Source organism: Poecilia mexicana, unplaced genomic scaffold, assembly GCF_051168715.1.
Source record: "Poecilia mexicana isolate PSO_F unplaced genomic scaffold, ASM5116871v1 scaffold_2, whole genome shotgun sequence".
In the NCBI taxonomy this organism is placed as follows: Eukaryota; Metazoa; Chordata; class Actinopteri; order Cyprinodontiformes; family Poeciliidae; genus Poecilia; species Poecilia mexicana.
Genome location: NW_028263371.1, coordinates 7579403 through 7598822, shown reverse-complemented (window position 1 = coordinate 7598822; position 19420 = coordinate 7579403). Strand labels below are relative to the sequence as shown.

Sequence of the window (19420 nt, the reverse complement as noted above, 5' to 3'; positions counted from 1 at the left end):
CATTACATCATCATTTGTGCATTTCCATATGTTGATAGACATTATAGTCTTTCTCATCCAGACGTCTATATTTGAAGAAAGTAAATTAAAAACCCTCCAAGCAACTGTTTGTCTCTTTATTCTCGGATATACCAATTAGAAATGATCCAAACTAAGATAAAACAGGAAATGTCACGTCGTTTTAATGTCAGACTGAGAAAAAAAACCCTGTATAATCCTACCCTCCTCATTTTGGGAATACATCCCAGCATTTCAGAACTTACCGTCCCCACCCCCCAAACAGGATGTCAGGAATTTTTTTCAAGTATTACAAGTTCAGACCAGTTTCTGTTGATGTAAGGTCTGCAGTCTCTGTGGGCATCCATATTTAGATCCAAATGCCAACTGAACCCAAACAGAGTCCTGGGCCGTGTGTCAGGATTGATTTCTTGTCGTGTGCGGGCAGGTCGAGTGACGTTTAAGTCCATTAATTTATTTTGGGGATTAGGCTTACAGGCTGAGGGATGCTGGAGAGAAGTCATGCTGGTTCACTGGGCTATACGTGGGACCGGGCGGAAGTCATAGGTTGCTTTTGTCAACTACTTTGCCTGATCTCTTCCTGAAACTCAGCTACATTCCTGACCAGCCCACATGGAGGATTATTCATAAGCCCTTAACACAAATATAAACTCCTGAGAATTCGTAGGGCCAAAGAAGTCGCGGCTTCTCTTCGGGTCTGGAGTGGATTGTTTATAATTTTAGTTGCACTGAAGTGTTATTTGTTAGACAGGAAGCGCGTTGCCTGTGGGTGTAGTTCCGCGTTTCAAGTGGATTCCTATTTCGTGATGTTAGGTTGTTGTGGTCCGTTTCCGATGTTTCACCTGCTCTCCTCACGTTTGTCATTTTTCTCAGCGCCACAAGTTTTCCTCACTTAACTGTTCCTTAATCCAAGAACAACTGTGCCAGGATTTAAGCTTTCTGTTCTTGCCACTCTCCAGTCGATTGTCCTGTTGTTCCCCCGTAGGCCGTGGCTCTAATTTGGATCAGCTTGAGTGGTCATTTCAGTTTGAGATAATTAATCAATTGAAAATGATTCTGCCTGCAAAAAAGAAAAAAGAACAAAAAAAAAATGCTCAAGACAACCTGTGGTTTCTATTCCAATTTGTTTCTTGTACAATTAGAGTCGAAGCTGATATAATGTCCCATTAAATAAACAGTCAATCAAGTTCAGTTTTAAATTAAAAAATAATGGCGACTCTGATCGTTTTTGAAGATGTAGACAGCCTTGTGCCTGACCACAACAATTACAAAATCTGACTGCTTTGTTTGACTGGCAGCAGTAAACAGTGTTAGTTTGGCTCTGACGTCGCTTCAGCATTCAAATTCCACCTTCTGAGGAAAATGGAAAACACCATGCTAATTTTCATGCCGAGTGACCAAGCTAACATTGTTCTTTTCTCCGTTTTATGCATTCAAAAAAAAGGAAGTATCACGAATAATATCAGAAGTTGTGCACTTCCACATGTGCTGGTCATTTCCCCCTTCTCCATTTCACATGTTTGTAGTTTTGCATACAAGCAGTGAGCTTAACATTAACTCTAAAAAGTAAATGTAAATTAAGTAAAGTAAATCATATGTAGAATTGAATACAACTATCTACAAACGTGACCACAATTGAAAAGGAAATGATACAAATTGTTTTTTTTATCTTTCCACCTCAAATGTGGTTTATATACTTTAAATTAAAACTGAAAATACTCATAAGGAGAAAAAATATTAAAGTGTGCACAATTTCAAGCTAACATGTTATAAAAGCACCTTTTGATTCAGAAACAGCATTCAGTCTTAGAGGAGTCAGTAAATGTTTATGAACATCCCACATCTCGACTTGGTAATATTTTCACACTCTCTCTATCTTGCAGTAGTTTTCCACACTGTGAAGTCGTGAGTTATCCACAGCCCACTGGACTCTGACTAGGGCCCACCTGAACACTGATTTTCCTCTAGCGACGCCATTCTTTTGTTTATTTGGACGCACAGTCAGAAGATCCATTTGTGACTGTGATGTCACTTCCTGAATGATGTCTTTAGATGTCGCTTCACATATATATTTTTTTCTCATGATGCCATCTATTTCATGTTCTTAAGTGAAACAACCCCACAACATAATGCTGCCACCCCCATACTTGACAGCTTGGATGGTGTTAGCAGATTTACATCCATCCCCATTTTCCTCCAAATGTAACAACGGTCATTAAGGTCAAACAGTTTCACTTTAGCTTCACCGGACCGCAGAACATGTCTCCAAAAGTGAAGGTATTTGTCACAGGATACATTTGCAAACCGCAATCTGGCTTTTTATGTTTCTTTTGGATCACTCGCTTCCTCCTCAGCCGGTATCGGTACCGGACACATTTCACTATTAACGGTGACATGTACAGATTTCAAAACGTATGCTTTGAAATTGTGAGCCAGTTTTTTTTGTTGTTTGTTTTGGTTAGTTTTATAAGACCTTAACACATTCTCCCAGAGATTTGAGAATGTTTTAAACAGGCCCAAACTTTTTCATTGGGAGCTAAAGTTTCTTTTTTTTTTTTTTTTTTTTTTTTTAATCAGTTCTTCTCAATCCAGACTTGGAAAACTACAGGGCTAGAACATGACTAGCCCTTCCCAGAAACTCCTGCAGCTTTGTCAGTGTTGTTGTTAGCCTCTTGGCTGGCAGTGTCGCTGGTTAGTTTCAGTCTAGCCTTTTGAATAATCTTAGAGAAACATAAATGTTATGTAATGTCAACATTGCTGATGACAATTTTTACTGTGCTGCGGTGGATTATTTTATTTTTGTACCCTTCTTTTGTGGTAAACCTTTGTATAATTACATATTTTGATCCAAATTATGGCTTTATTGAATTAATGTGTCTTTATTTAAATTCCCTTTGAGATCAGTATTGAATATCAGAAAAAAAAATTATACTAGTGCTTGAAGATTTTTAAGATAGAGCAGCTTCATTCCAGCTAATGTTAGGTTTTTGGAGCAACAACTGCACAACATTTTCACACTTTGCTGTGAAGTTATCATTTTACAATTTTCAGTTGAATGTGTGTCACATTAAGGGTAGACAGGGCTTTTGAAATGATTTATCATAATCACTATTTTTTTTGTTTTTTTTGTTATCACAATAACTTCAAGTCTAGCAGTTGCAAAATGCACACTTTTTGGATCCAGAAAATATTTCCTTTAAAGCAACACACGTATGCATGATGTTGCATCGTTTGTTGTGTTCTTGCAGGAACCTCGCAACATGCAAACAGCAACCCGCCGCAAAGGCTTTGTTATGCAATAACAGACGGTGTGACGGCAGTCTTCTTTAGAAACCATGGCGTTGCAACCTCGAAAAGCATTCAGCACCGGCTGCATGAAAAGACTGGTGGAGCATCTTACGGAGGGACGGAGAGGGGGAGTGAGTAATGGCTGGATCAGTAGTAGCTTCTGTACAGGGTTTCTTATTATTTACCAGAGCCCGCGGGCGGAGTCACAGCGGAGTCATGGACGTGGGCGGGTTTTTTCCTGCGAACACACCAGCGCCGGTGTCCATATATGGTTCTCGACGTCACTCACCGGAGGTCCCATTCACATAAAACCGATCGGCCGGAATCCCCTTGGAGGAAATGTAGGCACAGACTCGCACTGGGCTCGCTGCTCGCCCGCTTTCGCATCTAGCTCAGTTGTTTAAGGCAACAACAACAACAACAACAACAACAACAAGAAAATGAAGGTCTCCAGCATTGACTGCCGGCGTCTGAAGAAGATCATCAGGAAGGAGTGCGGGAGCTGTCTTATTGTGGACTGTCGACCCTATTTTTCATTCACGAACTCCAGTATTAAAGGGTCCGTCAACGTCAATCTCAACTCTCTGGTGGTCCGGAGGTCCCGGGGAGGCCCTGTGCCTCTGCAGTTCGTCATCCCGGACGAGAGAGCCCTGTTTCGGCTCCGGGAAGGGAGCATATCGGCGATCGTGGCTCTTGATGACCGGACGTCCCACTGGCAGAAGCTGAAAAAGGACAGTGTAGCACAAATAGTAATAAACACCCTGTCGCATCTAGCGAGCGGGGCAAGCATCTGCTTCTTGAAAGGTAAGAAATTTATTATTATTATTATTATTATTATTATTATTATTATTATTATTATTATTATTTACCAGTTTGTTTTTGGTTCAGTTTTGTTGATTATAAACTGAATTCGTGAAATCCAAATTGAGAATTTGAATTCATTTTTTCTGATATCACATGGTTTTGTTGCCTGTTTCAGCCTGAAAGTCGTAACCATTAATAAAGTAACAAGGATATGATATAAATATCCAAATATGACAGATTTGCTTGACTCTATATTATATTATATTTGTCATAATTGGATGCATGCAGACTGACAAAATCCATGAAATAGCCTTCGCGAGTCACTCTTAAAATGGCTTCTTTTTTTTTAAATTGTTGGTTGACCAACATTTTGGTGGCATCTCCATCACTTCATCGCTTCATCGCAGCTATTTTTCTCTCACTTATTGGAGAAATGAATGTCCTGCGTACGTCAGTAGAGCGGATGAGTCAGTGCTGGAGAGACGCAGCTTGATGCTGCAGCGACTTTCCTTGGCGGTAAAGATGTCGAACCAAGCTCGGTTCCTTCATCGGAGCCCAATATTTACTACATAGTCAAGTGCAGTAGGTTCATCTGAGGTCGTGCCAATGTGTTGGGAAGCGCATCCATCTCCGTCTGTCAGGATGCTGGCCTAAACGGATTACCGGTCCCCTTAGTGAGGGCTCCTGTAATTAATTACGCGTCTATAATCAGGTTATAAACTCTCAAATCCCGCGTTAAGACTGTTTCATAAACACTGGCATTTCACAAGAAGTGCGTTCTTGTGTGAAGGCGTTAGTAGGCTAGAGGTGGTGTTGTAATTTTTCTAAGCTTCTTTTCTAAAAATGCATATCCGTGACATGTATTTTCTCTGTGTGTGTGTGTTGCTCGCTCAGGAGGATACGAAAACTTCTACTCCCAATACCCTGAACTTTGCACTGAGGTGAAAACCATTGACCAGAGCGGAACTGAAACCGAGAAAAGAGTCAGCAGCCACAGCGAGAAGCTTTCTCACCGCATACCAGATTATGATCAGGTATGGAAACACCCCTCCACTCCCACACAGCTGCAAACTGTCAGGTTTTTTTTATATATATATGGCACATGCAGAACCACGCTGGTTGTCAGAGAGGCTTATATTTGACATCAAAGCCACATCACAATATTCCCTGACCTTCAGTGCTCCTCAGTTCTTTATATATACTGCAAAAAAAAGAAAAGAAAAAAAGAGAGAAGCGCAACCTCTCACTGAGGCTTTCATCTGCAACCTTTCCTCTGTCATGTGTACTATAAATAGAAAGCCTGAGAAAGCCTCAGATCTGAATGACCTCCTGTGTCTCTCTGACTGAGATGTTGTGAGGTACTACTGCCCTTAATGGCTCCGTTCCTCCATTTTCCACCACACTTTTTTTTTGGTCCATAAATGAATGTGCATTTTCTCATGGTGTGGGGTGGGTAAAAGCTGATGGATCAAGGCTGGCGGTGGATGTTTTGTCTTCTCTGAGAGGCTGTGTGTTCTTGCCCATTAACACCTGACTTATGTTTCTGTTTTCTCTGCGCTCTAGGGTAAACCCGTAGAGATCCTGCCTTTCCTCTACCTCGGCAGTGCCTACCACGCTTCTAGACAGGACTATCTCAGCGACCTTCACATCACAGCCTTGCTCAACGTGTCGCGTCGGGACCTGCATCCGACCAGGGGCCACTATGACTACAAGTGGATCCCGGTGGAGGATAGCCCCATGGCCGACATTAGCTCACACTTTCAGGAGGCAATAGAATTCATTGGTGAGTGGCTGGATATTTTTATGACAAAAGTCTTGGTGCTTAAAATACTTTAATCTCTCAAGTCTGCAACGATGCTAAGTTAGGACGATGTACGGGTTTAACGGCCACAATATTCAAATCTTAAAAATACCCAGGCTGAGATACAAAAAGACTTCTATACCCATACATAGGCATTGCTATTTTTGAAAAGCATCTTGAAATAAGTCTCCCTCTATCTGAAGCCTGCTGCCATTCACAACTAGAAAGCTTTGAGAAACCCAGTGGTAATCAGTTTATCGTCATCACAAGCCTTCAATCCCTCACCGATATAACCCAGCCAGACTTCTGTCAGTCAGGATTTCCTCTCTAGCCTTATACCCTTCCGATCTCCATCCCTCCTCCTCCGTCTTAACGCATAGACGGCTCTCCGATGCCGTCATCAGCACTGCGGCCAAATCTCTGCGTTGCCGGGTGTGGTCAGTCAGTGTGACAACTAGGTGAACCGTAGCAATGGGGTCAGAATTTGTAGGCTGACTGAGACACACAGCACAACAAGCTATTATTTGTGATGAGTGGGTGGAGGATAAATACTGGGTGACTAACGCAAAGTAAGAGAGGGGTTTTTTTTTTCGTCCCTACGAGATGGAAATTACTGATGGCCCCGAGGCCAGAAGGGCAGCGAAATATGTTACAGAGGGAAGGACGGCATGTAGGACAGGTAATGGGGCTGCTGCATAACGGCAGTAGCAAAGGTAATACACAATGGGTTATTTATAGCTTGGCATAACCAAAGACACAGCTCATCCACAAGCAGCTAGCCTGACCTGTATTGTCAGTACTGTGTATTGTTTGGGGACGTGGTTCTGAGTAAGCCTGGTTGTTACATAAGGCATCAAAAGCGTTCCCGGGAGCAGGTTTAACCTACATTCAAACGCAGCTTCCGAAATTCATCAGCCATTAGACATGCAGGATACACAAATAATCACAGCTGTTGGTCTTAAATTAAAATCAATCAGCAAATCCCAAATGTGTCTAACTGATGTAACGGTGAGACGAGGGAGGATAATGAATATTGCTGACCCACTGAAGTATGTCCTGTTAATTCAGAGCAAACTTCGGCTATTAAAACACCCACAGATCCTGTCCAGCTTAATTCAGGTTGCTGTCACTCTCTTAGCAAGACGGGCTCTCAGGGAACGGATAGAAGTGGCCCTCATAGTTCCTGTGATGCAGAGAGACGTGTAGGTGTGCACAGTGGCTAATGAAACTGCTGTCTGCAGCTGTGGGTAGATCAGACTTGCACGCAAGGCTAATGAAAGTACAGACCCGTAGGTGTTTGGAGAATTTCTAAGAATTCTTGAAGCGTTTAAGAAGGGACATTTAGAGAGATAGGTGAAAGCAGATACGTGTGGAGGTGGTAGGATGTACCGGTAAAACCTGTAGGAGCGCGGCACGTATAGGACACACACCTGTGAATATGGAGGCTGAATGCAGCGCCCCCACATTGGTGCAGGAGCTGGTGTGCTTTGTGACTAACACCAGCAAAAGAAGTTTGTCTCCTTGCGCCACGAAGGCTGGTGTCTTTGTTTGACCAGAGTAACTTTGAATATGTAGCGTGCTGAGAAGAAATGTGATGATTATGCAGCTAAGCTGTGATTCTGAGAAAAAAAAAACTGATTTCAACAAAGATTTCTTCCTTTCTTTCCTCTTTAGATCAAGTGAAGCAATCAGGAGGGAAGGTACTGGTACACTGCGAAGCAGGCATCTCACGTTCGCCCACCATCTGCATGGCGTACATCATGAGGACCCAGAAACTGAGGCTCAATGAAGCCTTCGAGGTCATCAAGCAGCGGCGCTCCGTCATTTCGCCAAACTTCAGCTTCATGGGCCAGCTGTTGCAGTTCGAGTCCGAGGTCTTGTCCAACGCCCCGGCCATGGCTGCCACGCCCGAACCGGCCACTCCGTGCGTCACAGAGTCAGCCTCGTTTTTTGCCAATGACTTCTCCGCCACTTTCAGCACCAAAAACTTTGAGCCATCCATGTTCACCCTCCCTACCTCTTGCCTGCAGTCCCCAGTACACCACCCGTTGAAACTGAGCCCAATAACTGCACTGCCTTAAAGAAAGAAAAGAACTACGATTGCTTGGTAGTATTACTTGAAATTTTAAGAATCAATGCTTTCTGCGTGCCTGATGTTGAAACCAGCAGAGCGGGTAGACGCAGCGGAAATCAGCAAGAGACTCAGCGAAGCGTTAAAAACAACAAAAAACTGTGTTCAGTCGAAAGGTTTTCCCGTCTTTTGCGCTGCGGTGATGAAACAACACAGCACAGTGATTAACTGCAATATACATGCCTTAGGTTAATATTGTGATTCACTTGCCTATTCACAATTACGGTTAGGCATTTAAACCTAATTTATTTTAAAATAATGGTCTGTTTCTTTTTTCAATAATGTAGGAAATGAAATGTGTTTAATAAATGTTTTCACCACTGAAACGTTGTCATGTTGTAATTTTTATGTATTTGAAGCAAGAAGTAAAACCCGATGATCAATTATGGCCACATGATGTGGTAAAAGGAGAAGCAACAGTGACACCTGCAGTGACTTTGAGCCCAGATAAGAAGTCTCATTTTTCTGTCTTCCCAAATTGTGGTAGTTACACAAGCCACATATTTATAAATTAAGATGAGAACAAATCACAGGTGAAAAGCTTAAAAATGCATTCTTGTTATCCACAATTATCCTGATGTTGCGTCACGATCAAAGCCCTGCAGCATGGACTAATGAGAGTGCCGCCACAAGGAAACTTCTGAGAAAGAAAATTGAAATAAGACAGAATTCAAATGTGACTTCATTTTGTTTTGACATATGAATAAAAACATGCTACATTTTATTATCTGCAAATATAAAACAAAGAAAACAGATATTATCTTCAGAAATCCCTATTTTACTGTTTCTTATTTAGGAATGACTAAAAGAGTCTCAAAATGTATTTTTCTTCTCCGATACTCAATTTTTATTGTGAGAAGTCGCCCCTTGTATCAAGAAATGACCTAAAACACAAATTGAGCATTTTCTAATTGCATGCCAGGAAATTTGTGTGATTTGTTTCTTGTTGGAGTCAGGCTGAAATGATCAATACAATATATTTGTTTCCAATTAATACAATGAACACTAAGCAGAACCATGTTTGGAAATAGAAATACTATGTGTTCATCAAAAATTTGCTGAGTTTGTTTATTACCTCAACAACTAGGCTAATTGTTTCATATACAAATTATTTCCATATAACTACTGGACATGAAAAAGAACGTTTTACTTCAACTACCACCAAGTTTTAAGGCAGCCATTTTGGATTTTGAGGTCGGGGCTGCTGAGAAACCTCTGTCGTTAACATTTTGATTTATGGGACATCTTTTTGTTATTTCTGGCTTGAATTTTGGAAATTTCATCTTAATAAAAAAAAAAAGCATAGATAAAATATGAAGCGTGCAGGCCAAACCTTCTTTAAAATGACCAAATAAGTAGACAAAGTCAAATTCTGGTTCCAACAAATGTTTTCAGACATCTTCTCTGATCTGTGGTACATAATCTTTCTTGTGACATCTCATAATTCAGGTTCTGAAAACATGAATTATCTGTGATATGAAACGAATGGTCCCATAGGCTTCGATGTTTTATTTTAAATGGCGCTAAAAAATAAAAAAAAATCCCCTTTCTTTATGAATTTAGATAACCTATTGATGAAACTCTGAAATACACTTTGCTCTAAGCAGCTGGTTCAGATGAAACAGAGGAGAAAGGAAGAACTGTAATAATTTTGTTTGGCGCCCAGAAGGGAAGAGTCGGATTGTACCAACTGTTTAAGGAAGGAGATGTGAATACCAATAAAGCATTTTGGAGCTAAATTAGACACGACTGTGCCATAGTTAAAATTTTAATACTTCAATAGAAGATCATAAACTTTCAGAGTAAGATTTTTCAAAATACACACAATTTATCCGTGTTTTTTTTTTTAGCTACGAAGACCCCGTTTTCACTTAATGGTACGAGCCGATCTATCCCGCCCCCGCCGCCATTTTCCATGTTATTCTCTGTTAGCATACACTCCATTATTATTTTTTTTTATATGCAGCAGTTGTTCTATTATTCCTAATTTCTCGGGTTGTTTTATTTAGTGTGTGGAGGATATTATAATTCTCCAGGTGTGATCCAGGGGACGTCCTGTTTAGGCAGCCATGTATATTAAACAGGTAAGCTATCCACCGGGCTTCTGCATGGTGGAGCCTAACTAATCTATAGCCATGCTAGCTTAACGGTATGCTAAAGCTAAAGTAAACGCTGTAAAGATTTCACCCGTAATATGCTAATTGTTTTATAAAACCATACAAAGATTCCGAAAATGCAGTTAAAGTCAAGTTTTTTTTCTGTAAAGTTAGGTGTCGGTGTGGCCTGTTTTTATCTTTAATCGCTGCACGTCTCCATGTTAAGAAGCTAAGCTAATGCCATTAGCCTAGTAGTTGGTGTAAATTTTCATACTTTTAGTCCTGTGGTTTTTATGCCAGTAGTTACCAGCATTATATTGCACGTAACTCTGCAATGCATATGAGACATCGATAGTACTTTTGCCTATTATAATCATCATATTATGTTGTTATAAGGCTGGTAACGCTCTGAATGAAAGCTAGCGCCAGCGCTTGTGTCAAATGGCCCAGTCCCGCTTTTAGGATCTGTATTTGGTGCAAAAATCCCCACATACAAAGTTCAGATACTGAGACAATTCTGCAAGAAACTTTCTTAAACTTGCCTTTTCCGACATTTGCATACTAATTGCACATTGTCGCTGTTATACTAAAGGAGATGCTGTTTGTGGTCGTTTATCTGCAGGTCATTATCCAGGGGTTCAGAAGTTATAGGGATCAAACTGTTGTGGACCCCTTTAGTCCCAAGCACAATGTGATCGGTGAGTTTGTGCTTTTTTTTATTTCAAATTTTGTTTTTATCCTGCATAGAAGTTTTAATTAGAGATGCAATGTTTATCATATCATAATTTCCACTCGTATATTATTGTATTGAAGCTGCTGCTGCATTCAATGTTGACTAAGCTTTTATATAAACAACTCAAATAGGTTTAACAATTTCAAAAGAGATGTACATCAGAACAAATGATTTCATCCAAATGAGCAATAAGAGAACTTAAAATGACCGGCTGTGTATGTATGTTCAATTAAGACATAAAATCACTTGGTCTCAAAAGTTTTGATATTTTCCATGAAACATTCATTACACCTGTAGTTTTTGCTACATTGATATTTGAAAATCTTCATTAACTATAATGATTTGGTTGATTTCTTATGTTTTCTTTATTAGACATCCGGTAATTGAAACACTGTATTCAACAAACAGCCATCTGTCATAGAAACAGAAACCTGTTATGGAAATGTGTCTTTTTTTTTTTTTTTTGGTTATGAGTAGGAAATTTCTGTCTGCCAATAATTTATTTGAAAGATATAGGTTAATAATCAGTACTATCATCACAATGTTCAACACTGCTATCACTTTTGTTTTGCTAATACTGAGCTGTGTGAGTCTTTCCATATCTCCACTTCACCAACTTTGTTTTGTTTCAGTCGGCAGAAATGGATCTGGAAAAAGTAACTTTTTCTATGGTACGTACGCCTTTACTTATTCAGCTGGATTTCTCCAACATGTGTAAAACAATAACGAAGTGACCACAATGTTCAATTGTCTTTTGCAGCCATCCAGTTTGTGCTCAGCGATGAATTCAGCCACCTGCGACCCGAACAGCGCCTGGCCCTGCTTCATGTGAGTTCTAACAACGTTCAGTCTCCTGAATGTAGCTTGAATTGCTCTATTGGGGAATAAAAAACCTTTTACAACCTTGAAACAAATAAAGAAGTATTTTAACGTTAATGGCAGGATTATCATTGTGAAAGTTAGTTTTTTTTTAAATTATTTATTATGTTTTTCTACTTCTGTTACTGCAGGAAGGAACTGGTCCGCGTGTCATTTCAGCTTTTGTGGAGATTATATTCGATAACTCCGACAACCGGCTTCCGGTATGAATTGTTAACATTTTCTCTGTCCTCTTTCTCTCAACCATTGCTTTTTGAGCCTCAAAATGTCAGTGCCATTTATAGTTCTGGAACTACAGAGATAAAGCATAACAAATAATGCTGAGTGACATTTCTGATCTTTGTAAGATGCTTGGGAATTTGGGCTTCAACAGTGTTTTGCTGAAAGCCTTGAAGGTTTAAATCATTTGGATAATGATGTCTGAAGAATTGTGAATACTGGTCTTTTTTTTTTTTTGACAATGCTAATATTATTTTTAATATTGGTTGGAGTATTAAGATTGTCTTCTGTACGTATCGCGTTAACAAGATAACAAATTGTGCTCAGGGTAAATATGTAACAAATTTCTATATGTGTGTCATTACACCTTTCTGCTTCAGCTATACACACTACTGATAATGATGCTAGCTGATTCTTTAAGTATAGTAGAAATAGGCCTGGGTGCTAAATTGTCCCAAAAATTATTACAATAAACTATGATTATGTCAATTTGGAACCATTTTCAACTAATACAATAATAATAATAATATTGGCTTATTGTATACCCACTCACATAAAAAAACAACAAAACTTTAGGTTCTAAAGAAAATTTTAACACTGGAACTTTAAAACATTTTAAATATCCAAAATAAAACAAAACAATAATTATTTAAATGGTTAATGATGTTTCACTCGCAAAAACTGCGTATCCTTCAATTATTCAGTTTAGACAGGGAAAACAGGCAGAAGTGACAAGAGCTTCAAACTAATTATGTGGCAACTGGGTGTCAAATGTTTGCAGCATTTCTCATCTCTTTAATGACTATTGTCCATAAAATGATTGCGCCAATTGTGATTAATTCATTTATTGCTTATTGTGACGGCATTAAGTAGAACTCTAAAGTTTGTGCTAGAAACTGCATTCCCAGTTGCATAATACTGTTGTATAAGCCGCATAAATCAGCCGTTATGTGGGACCGTCGGCATCACTAGTGAGAAATTTCTCTCCCTCCAGATCGACAAAGAGGAGGTCTCCCTTCGCCGTGTCATCGGCGCGAAGAAGGACCAGTACTTCTTGGACAAGAAGATGGTGACGTGCGTATTGTTGCGGCTCGACCGTAAATTTGTACTTGTAAAAAGTCCCACAGAAAACCGTCCAACTCTGCCTCCTTCCTAAGTTTCCTGCCCGTTTCTCGTTGCAGTAAGAATGACGTCATGAACCTTCTGGAGAGCGCCGGCTTCTCGCGCAGTAACCCGTACTACATTGTCAAGCAGGGAAAGGTGAGAAAACTATGATTTTTTTTTTCTTCTTTTTTTTTTTTCTAAATTCATCAGTGTGAAATGATGCTGCTGTGATGAGAGATGAGCAGGAGGCTCCAACAGAATTTTCCTCGCCTCCTTAAACCAATGTTGATTTGTAATCTTTGTCATTTCTCAGAATACAGATTTGATGAGATAAACTAACTTTAGGCATTTCCATCTTCGTTGCATATTTTAGTTAGTTTATAAATCCCTGGAAGCTTAGCATTAGAGTAGATTAAAGATCTGTTGGTGGTGGTGTATCAACCTCTGCCTCTCAGGTCTTCTGGTTCTGGTTCTGGAGAAGCAGGATTCAGCTTCTATGCACCACAAATCTGGAGCAAACATCCGGAAAGCTGTAGAAGAGCTGAAACACCGACTTCCTCTCAATCTAGACTAAAAGCCTGCCTGGATTTGCTTTTTGTACCATAATAAATGAAACACTGACCAACACTTTGATGCGTAATGACGGCTTGACCGTAATGTTTCAGGTGTTGACTGTGTCTTGTATGACTTTGTATTTTTGTGTTTTTCATTATGTAAATAACTTTGAACTGCCTTGTTTTTGAAATGTGCTGTGCAAATAAATTTGACTGACTTGATTGATTTTAAATTCTACTTGCAGATCAACCAAATGGCCACAGCGCCCGATTCTCAGCGACTGAAGCTTCTGAGAGAGGTGGCAGGAACGCGAGTGTACGACGAACGGAAGGAGGAGAGTATTTCTCTCATGAAGGAGACGGGTAAGAGCTTCGAACTTAAGATATAAAACATACATAGTTTTAGTAAACTTGAAAAGAAGAAGGCCTGGATCATGTCGAGTTATGACCCTAAAGCGTAAGGCGATAATAAACCTGCAACTTCTTGAGAGAGGGTTGCTGGTATTTTGCGGCTTTTCATCTGGATAATAACTGAACACAACGTTCTACTACAGCTGGTTTGATTTCTCAGATTTTGTACTGCAGTTGCAACAGCAGCGATTATCAGTGAACATCATGTACTGTTAAACTAAACTTTAGTTGACATTTCTGCCAACAACTCGGCTCGTGTGTTTTTTTTTCTTTCTCCAGAGGGAAAGCGAGAGAAGATCAATGAGCTGCTGAAGTACATCGAGGAGCGTCTGCATACCCTGGAGGACGAGAAGGAGGAGCTGGCTCAGTACCAGAAGTGGGACAAGATGAGGAGAGCTCTGGAGTACACCATTTACAACCAGGAGCTGAACGAAACTCGCGCCAAACTAGATGAGGTGATCAGTTTACACAAGTCCATTCCTTACCAAGACATACTGGTGTAAATGTGTACATGAAAATGTCACCATCTAGAGCAGGAAACCTCTTGTTTTTGTTGTTTGTTTCTTGGATTCTGTGGTTTTTATTTTTATTTCTTGGCCGTCTTTAGTTGTCCTCCAAGAGAGAGACCTGTGGAGACAAATCCAGACAGCTGCGTGACGCTCAGCAAGACGCCCGGGACAAAGTAGAGGTAAAGCTGAAAAACAAACTGATGTGTGTGTGTGTGCGTGTGTGTGTGTGTATTTTGTGTTCTTATCCACACGGAGGACTGATCCTGGCAAAATTGGTGATAAATGTAGAAATAAATAAATGTGAATAAATAACTTGGTAAAGTAATTAATGCCTCAATATTGCTTTCAAAAAATAAAATCTTTCCCAACTTATTTGATTATGAGATTTGCCATGAATATTTGTTTTAGCATTTTCAACATAATTTCATTTATATTTTGAATAACGGATCAGGGACTAAAAGACGAGCAAATATCCCGAAATGAAGCCGGGATGTGGCATTTGTGCTTCTTCTGTTAAATTCTAATTATATTTTCCATTTTATTTCCAGTCTTAGCCTTTTATTAATTAGTTTACTTTTCAGTTTTATTATTTATTGTTTTCTCTTTTTCTAATGTCCTGTATTTAGTGTTGTTTTTTTTTTCTCATTTATTTTTGGCAGGATTAGACCTCCATATTTTGAAGGTGTTCAGTTTGAAAGACTTTTGTTAAAAATATTCTTAACAAAAATTGTGTTTAGTTGAAACAATAAATCAATGAATAAATTGCATGACAAGTTTGACATAAACATTTTTTATTGTTAGAATAAAATTGATCATACAGAAGTACTTCTTTTTCTTTTCATTGTGTGGGAAAAAAAATTATTTTTTTTTTTTGGGGGGGGGGGCAATATAAAAATACATATGTTTGGGTATTTATTCTATTTCAAATCTAATTTTTATTTAGTCTTAGTTTTGGTGCACAGAGATAAATAACCAGTTTATTTTTAGATAAATAAATAATATTCTGTCACTTAGTGAGTCAAAAAGTGAAAATTCCTCTAAAACGAATCTCACAGCCCTTTAATCTGTTCTCATTTCCATTTTTTTTTTCTTTTGCAGGAGACGGAGCGCATTGTGCGCGAGCTCAAGTCCAAGGTTTCTGCCATGAAGGAGGAGAAAGAGCAACTGTCGGCGGAGCGCCAGGAGCAGATCAAGCAGAGGACCAAGCTGGAGCTGAAGGCCAAGGACCTGCAGGATGAGCTGGCAGGCAACAGCGAACAGAGGGTACGGAAGCCTCCGATCTGCGTCACAGAAAACACGTGACGATGCACCAGCACCCCTCGTGTTCATCCGCACCACTGTGGGAAAGCAGGGAGGGCCGTCTTCACTCGCTTCGCTTGAGCTGGTTCCTAACTGGAAAGGCAGCTTCTTGCTTGTGAATTTCTGTTCAACCTGTTGTATCGAGCTGCTGAAATGTTAAGAAAAGAGCAAACTGAATAATTGAAACGGGGTTCCTATGCAGCCTGGAAAGCTCTGAAAAGTGTGGAATTTGTTTCAAGTGTTTTCCGGGTCTGAATGAAATGGAAAATATTTACATTTCTAAACTTAATTTTCTATCCCATTCTGTACGTTTTCCAGTCCATCTCTTCGTTGGTCATACAGAATCTGTCCATTCGTTTTCTTTGACTATTATCATCCTTCCAAACCTTTTTTTTATGTTTCTGTTCATCCATCCATGTTTTCACCCATTCTTGCTTTTCTCTCTCCTATATTCTATGTGCTGAATCTTTCAAATTCCTTTAGTGAATTTGAACCAGTTGACTACAAATTAAAATGCCACTTTAGGAGTTTGAGTGAATCGTATCAACAAACATAGGTGCTTTTAACTTAAAAGTAAAATTGATATATTTGTATATAGTACAGTTTTGGCTTTGTTACTGCTCTGAATATGCATTTATTTTAGTAAATTGCCTTTTTTTATAGTTTGAATACTCCAGTTAACGATTAATCAATTACTAAATTAGTTAATTATTTCAGTGATTGATTAGTCACGATTAAGCCGATAAATCATTTTAGTCCAAGTCTGTTTTTCAAACTTCATATGGAAAAAACCGAATGTGAGCGTTGTTGAAGCGAAACGAGTAATCAGCAGAATCACTTTCAGGCCTACTATACATTCCTTTTGGCATGATTTTTTTTTTCTTTGTCTGCACAGTTGGCACGGATTGCTCTCCATATGGTCTTGTGTAAAGTGGCTGACAGGCATAGAAGAAAATGTTATTTTGTTATTTTTTTGGGTTTGGAGCTTCATGTTGGCTGCCGGTGTTTGGATTGATCCAATCTGGAGCAAAATAAAAAGATTCACCAGCTTTTGATTATTCTCTTAAAATATTGACAAAATGAGTGGAAAACTGGGGTGATTTTTATTTATTTTTTTTACTCATTTTGACCAGGAACAAGAATAATCAGCGATCTATGAAAAAAGCGCTTTACCAACAGAGGGAAGTTTGACTTGCTGTAAACGGTTTGTTCTGGCAGAAACGGCTGCTGAAGGAGCGTCAGAAGCTGCTGGAGAAGATCGAGGAGAAGCAGAAGGAGCTCCAGGAGACCGAACCCAAATTCAACATGGTGAAGGAGAAGGAGGAGCGGGGCATCTCTAGGTAGGGATGACTCACCGGTACGCAGCTGACGACCAAGCAGAACGCCATGAGTCAGTCAGCACTCGGTGAAAGCACGGCTTACGCTAGCTGGAATGTTTTTAAGTACAAGAAACTTTGGAAAGCAGGTTTCACATGAAATAAAACTGTTAACATTAAGCCAAACCAACACCGTTTGAGGTTTAATAATATTTAATGTGACCGATATCGTCTTTGTTGTTTAAGCCGACTGCTAAAGCTTTTTTTTCCCCACTCCAGACTGGCTCAAGCCACCCAGGAGAGGACTGACCTGTATGCCAAGCAGGGCCGTGGCAGTCAGTTCACCTCCAAGGAGGAGAGGGACAAGTGGATCAAGAAGGAGTTGAAGTCGCTGGACCAGGCCATAAATGACAAGAAGAGGCAGATTGCAGCCATCCACAAAGACCTGGAGGACACGGAGATGAACAAGGAGAAGAACCTGGAGCAGTACAACGTAAGACCTCAAGACTGAACACTGAAGTTGCTGCTTGTTTCTGTGGTGTCTCATAATCATTTCACCTTTCTATATGTACCTTGGATCAGATTGAGTATGAACAAGAGAGTTTGTGTGAGCATTGTTCATTTTGTGTCTCCTAGAAACTTGATCAAGACTTAAATGAGGTGAAGACCCGCGTTGAGGAGCTGGACAAAAAGTATTATGAAGTGAAGAACAAGAAAGATGAACTCCAAAGTGAAAGAAAGTAAGAATTGTCTTGGTGTGATAGTTTCCTGAAAGTGAATCTGAACCTTTTTTCCACATCAGCCTCTGTATGAATCAACATGAAGTTGGTTTGGTTTTAAAAATAAAAAGCCAATAATGCCAATTATTTGCTTCTGTCTGGGCACATTCAGCAGCAGTCTTCCCTAAACTCACTTCCTGCTTTTCGGATGATGTTTTTTATTCCTCTTATGGAGCAGTTCATTGTAGTGCTACTCTAATGTTGGCATGTTTCTTCTCTGCAAATGTAATTGTTCTGCAGAGATTGAAGCCATAGATCGAATATTGTTGTATATCTGCAGTGCAAGCAGCTTGATCAGCCCTGCTTCATAGAGTAACATAATATCCCTGATGTTTAACCCATATCCAGCAATATTTCAAACAAGATATTAAATCAATTTAAAAAATGTAAATTATGCAAAAAATTTTTTTTGCCAATTTCTCTCCTTTCCACAAGCTCCACTTTGACTCTTTGCTTTTTTCCAGGTGAATAAGAGGTAAACTAAGAAGCCCTTATTTATTAAATGAACAATTGGCAGTTTTTGCTTCAAGATGTCCTGATTTAATTTACAAACTGATGCAGATATCAAAAATAGATGAAGAAATGTGGCATGCTGAATGGAAGATTTTTAGTTTTAAAGTAAACTATGTTTGAAACATCATTTTGTTTCATATAGGGCTGAAACGATTCATAGCAATTAATCAATTGCTGAAATAATGTTAAATAATTTAGTAATCGATTAATCATTAACCAGAGCTTACAGACTACAAAAAAAAGGCAATTTGCTGAAAGAAAAACATTTTTTAGAGCAGTAATTAAGCCAAAACTGTACAGAAGACACATACATTCTGCATCTAAGATGATAAAAAATAAATCTTGAACTATGTTCCACCTTGAATTCCTCAAGAAGTATTTTGGTTTCACCCAGTTCAAATTTTGTTAAAATAAAAAACAAAGGTGTCCTTATAAGCACCTTTGGTTGTCCAATTATTAATCGGTAAACCCAACATTAATCACCACATCAGTCATAAACTGATTAGTCAAGCAGAAAGAGCTGAACTTTTCATATTTTGATGTTAGAAATATTTTTTGTTGCAGATGCATCCTATGCTACACATGATCTAACGTTCACTAAAGGAATGTTGTGTTATTTCATTTTAGGGGAAGAAAGTTTTTTTTTTTTTTTTTTACATGTTTTTTATTTTATTTTCACCTTTTAATGTTATAAACATAAATAGAAAAATATCCATAAAGGCTTAAGTGATAAAATAAAATCTGCAGAATGTCCCTATTTTTCATTTTTATCTGATCAATCATCTGAATGATTGATCAGTAAAATAATGTCTCAGGTTGCAGCTCTAGTTTCATATATCTAGAGAAATAAACTGTGGGATTCCAACACATTTCTCAGTGCAGACCTGCCACAGTGAACACACGTTCATCATGTTTTTTCTTTTTTTCAATTCTCGCTGAGCGCCTCGCCTCTCGAGCCTCGCTGCC

The 19420-nt window shown here is 39.2% G+C and overlaps 2 protein-coding genes across 2 annotated transcripts in view; both read left to right on the top strand.

Annotated features, from left to right (window-relative positions):
- Nucleotides 1-3606: 3606 nt before the first annotated feature.
- dusp5 (dual specificity phosphatase 5) lies at nt 3607-8368 on the top strand. Its single transcript, XM_014984672.2, has 4 exons — nt 3607-4110; nt 5005-5144; nt 5674-5893; nt 7586-8368. Exons 1-4 carry the CDS (start codon nt 3747-3749, stop codon nt 7990-7992), a joined length of 1131 nt encoding a protein of 376 aa, XP_014840158.1. The 5' UTR covers nt 3607-3746; the 3' UTR covers nt 7993-8368.
- A 1559-nt stretch (nt 8369-9927) lies between these two features.
- The window catches only part of smc3 (structural maintenance of chromosomes 3), a 28552-nt gene continuing 19059 nt past the window's right edge, over nt 9928-19420 (top strand). Inside the window, exons 1-14 of the mRNA XM_088009838.1 lie at nt 9928-10126; nt 10761-10836; nt 11504-11542; nt 11632-11699; nt 11882-11953; nt 12964-13043; nt 13151-13229; nt 13873-13990; nt 14318-14493; nt 14646-14726; nt 15646-15810; nt 17065-17186; nt 17442-17655; nt 17799-17902. Coding sequence (XP_087865964.1) covers nt 10112-10126; nt 10761-10836; nt 11504-11542; nt 11632-11699; nt 11882-11953; nt 12964-13043; nt 13151-13229; nt 13873-13990; nt 14318-14493; nt 14646-14726; nt 15646-15810; nt 17065-17186; nt 17442-17655; nt 17799-17902 — 1409 coding nt within the window. The 5' untranslated portion in view covers nt 9928-10111. The remainder of the gene's footprint in view (nt 10127-10760; nt 10837-11503; nt 11543-11631; nt 11700-11881; nt 11954-12963; nt 13044-13150; nt 13230-13872; nt 13991-14317; nt 14494-14645; nt 14727-15645; nt 15811-17064; nt 17187-17441; nt 17656-17798; nt 17903-19420) is intronic.

What these genes read in the sequence shown, in the direction of transcription:
- dusp5 (XM_014984672.2), top strand. Translation starts at nt 3,747, where the DNA reads ATGAAGGTCTCCAGCATTGACTGCCGGCGTCTGAAGAAGATCATCAGG. An exon ending in GCATACCAGATTATGATCAG is followed by an intron (nt 5,145 to 5,673) that starts GTATGGAAACAC and finishes TCTGCGCTCTAG; the next exon opens with GGTAAACCCGTAGAGATCCT. An exon ending in GGAGGCAATAGAATTCATTG is followed by an intron (nt 5,894 to 7,585) that starts GTGAGTGGCTGG and finishes TTTCCTCTTTAG; the next exon opens with ATCAAGTGAAGCAATCAGGA.